At 31.2% G+C, this 2,500-nt stretch overlaps 3 protein-coding genes and 1 non-coding gene across 4 annotated transcripts in view; 2 read left to right on the plus strand and 2 right to left on the minus strand. All coding sequences in view use genetic code 11, as the record gives it.

Annotated features, from left to right (window-relative positions):
* Positions 1-885, minus strand: part of rps16 (ribosomal protein S16) — a 1,059-nt gene extending 174 nt beyond the window's left edge. Inside the window, exons 1-2 of the mRNA in view lie at positions 848-885; positions 1-22 (exon numbers count right to left, since the gene is read on the minus strand). The exon at positions 1-22 is cut by the window's left edge and continues 174 nt beyond it. Coding sequence (YP_009692335.1) covers positions 1-22; positions 848-885 — 60 coding nt within the window. The remainder of the gene's footprint in view (positions 23-847) is intronic.
* A 633-nt stretch (positions 886-1,518) lies between these two features.
* Positions 1,519-1,590, minus strand: trnQ-UUG. The gene has a single exon. It is a non-coding gene; the product is annotated as a tRNA-Gln (tRNA).
* Positions 1,591-1,933: 343 nt separating this feature from the next.
* On the plus strand, positions 1,934-2,113 carry psbK. The gene has a single exon. It carries the CDS (start codon positions 1,934-1,936, stop codon positions 2,111-2,113), a length of 180 nt encoding a protein of 59 aa, YP_009692336.1.
* Positions 2,114-2,478: 365 nt separating this feature from the next.
* psbI overlaps positions 2,479-2,500 on the plus strand; it is a 111-nt gene continuing 89 nt past the window's right edge. The window contains exon 1 of the mRNA in view: positions 2,479-2,500. This exon is cut by the window's right edge and continues 89 nt beyond it. Within this exon, the coding sequence (YP_009692337.1) occupies positions 2,479-2,500 (22 nt within the window).

The following is a 2,500-nucleotide window of genomic DNA, read 5'->3' on the forward strand; positions in this document are numbered from 1 at the left end:
TGCAACGATTCGATAGACGGCTCATTGGGATAGATGTAGATGAACAATACCCCCCCCAGAAACGTATAGGAAGTTTTCTCTTCGTACGGCTCGATCAAAATGATTTGAGGCTCTATTTATGTATAGAATTCCTATGGAAAATAGGTGTAATTAGACTATGATTTAAGTCCCCTTCCGCCTTTATCCTTCCTTTCTGAAAGGGAAAAACCATTTGTACTCATAACTCAAGTTGGATAATTCTCAAAAAACTAAAAAAAAAAAAAGAGTTTTCAGATTTCTTTTATTGAGTGGTCTTTAAATCCCTTTCTTTTTACTAAAATTTTATTAAAATTGGAATTCCTCATTCTGGGTCAGTTATTAATACAATAGTAAAGGGTGTTTTCTTGTTCTGGTATCCTTTATCCTTATTTTTAATCATTGGGTTTAGACATGACTTCGGTAATTTTGAATCCTTTCAAAATGGCAGCAACATACCCTTTTTTGTGACCTTTTTCAAAGAATCAGCCAAACATTTGATTCCCTGTGATACACTTTTTGTACCGAAAGCGTTTTCTTAATTCCAAGAATTTTTTCTTTTGGATTGGAAACTTTGGAACCTTTCATTTCTATATCAAAAATATACTTACGAAGTTCTTCTATTTTATAGATTGATATTAACCCTAGATCCTTGCCCTAAGAAATAAGTCAATACTTTATACTCGAGCTCCATCCTATCCTATTTACGCTCCAACCCAACAAAAAGGGTAGTTTAGCAGAACAAGTGATGTCGAGTCAAGAGCACCTTCATTTTGATATAAAACGGTGGATGCAAGAATCCACAAGGGATCGTGTCCTTCAAGTCGCACGTTGCTTTCTACCACATCGTTTCAAACGAAGTTTTACCATAACTTTTATCTAATTTTGAGCCGGTATAGAATTGATTCCATTAAAGAATCATGAATAGTCATTGGTTCAGTTGGTACATAGTAATGTATTTCTTTTTCTTTTCTAAGATATTTTTCTGAAGAAGTTTTATCAAAATTAGAAATGAATCCCTATTTTTATTTTTTTTTTGTAGAAATTGAAAATTTTTTTGTTTTGAAAAAAAAAGGATGATAACAATACTTATAGGCTTTGGAATCTTTCCATAAAGTTAAAATTATTTATAAGAGCAAAACATATATAGATTAAGTCCTTACTCCTTTTTTTATCCTAACCTAACCAAGTCTTAAGAAACTTAATATCCTTGACTCAATTTAGTCATAGTACAAAAAACTTTTTCTTGTTTCAAAATTCATTGAATTACTCCATTTTTTATTTATTTAAGGAATAGAAAATACGGCTTCTTTCGCCTTTCGACTCCGTCAAAAAAGCCCGTCTAACCTTTTTTTGAATTCAAACTCTTGTGATCTATTTTCTCTCTTAACTGGATTACAACAAAAAAATTGAATTACATTGCTGTGTCATTTGTTGAACTCGATTAAGTTTAGGTTTATTAAACTAAAAAAAAAATATGTATTCTGATAGAATAAATATGCTCTGGGACGGAAGGATTCGAACCTCCGAATAGCGGGACCAAAACCCGGTGCCTTACCACTTGGCCACGCCCCATTTAATTTTTGATTTAACACTAATAAAGAATAATAGTGGTATTGGTTTGTCGTCAATTCTAGTCCAAATATTGAATTTTTAGAAAGGATTAGATTGTTGTTAGGATTTTGACACGGATAGATATAGAATTATCTTGAATTTATTGCTCATTACGTAGAATTCAATTAAGATATTGTATTGAAAGTCAAATTTCTTCTATTCTCCTTTGAGAATTGCAGGATTTTTGGTTGGGTAAGCTCAAAGAAAAGGAAATATTTTTTCTACCTTTCTCTTTTTGTTTTTACTTATATCAATAACTCAACCAAAATACAATTATCTCCAAGAACAAAATAAAAAGTTTATTATGCTTAATATCTTTAATTTGATCTGTATTAATTCTGCCCTTTATTCGAGTATTTTTTTCTTCGCAAAATTGCCAGAAGCCTATGCTTTTTTGAATCCAATTGTAGATGTTATGCCAGTCATACCTTTGTTTTTTTTTCTCTTAGCCTTTGTTTGGCAAGCTGCCGTAAGTTTTCGATAAGATCTTTAATACTATAAAATTCCTTTAAAAAATTCGAACAATTCAAAGGATCAGATAATTGTTACCCTCAATTTCAACATGAAACTTTTGAGTAGACACGAAAAATATGAATCACCACATTTCCCCACTCTAACCCCTTTTTGAAGTGAAAGGCCTTACCTTCGTAGGATAGGATCCTCCTAATTATCCAATTTTGGGTATGAAAGAAAATTTTAGTAATGAACGACTCTTATGCTAAATGAATTTCTTCAAATTCTTTTCTATTTCGAGAAAGCACTTCATTTCTTGGTGTCAAATTAGGATATGTGGTATAAAAATGGACGATCTATTTTCTAAAAAAAAAAAAAGATCTTGGAGATTCTGTAATGCTTACTCTCAAACTTTTCG

This window comes from Impatiens glandulifera, chloroplast, assembly GCF_907164915.1.
Source record: "Impatiens glandulifera isolate HB10 chloroplast, complete genome".
Classification (NCBI taxonomy): domain Eukaryota; kingdom Viridiplantae; phylum Streptophyta; class Magnoliopsida; order Ericales; family Balsaminaceae; genus Impatiens; species Impatiens glandulifera.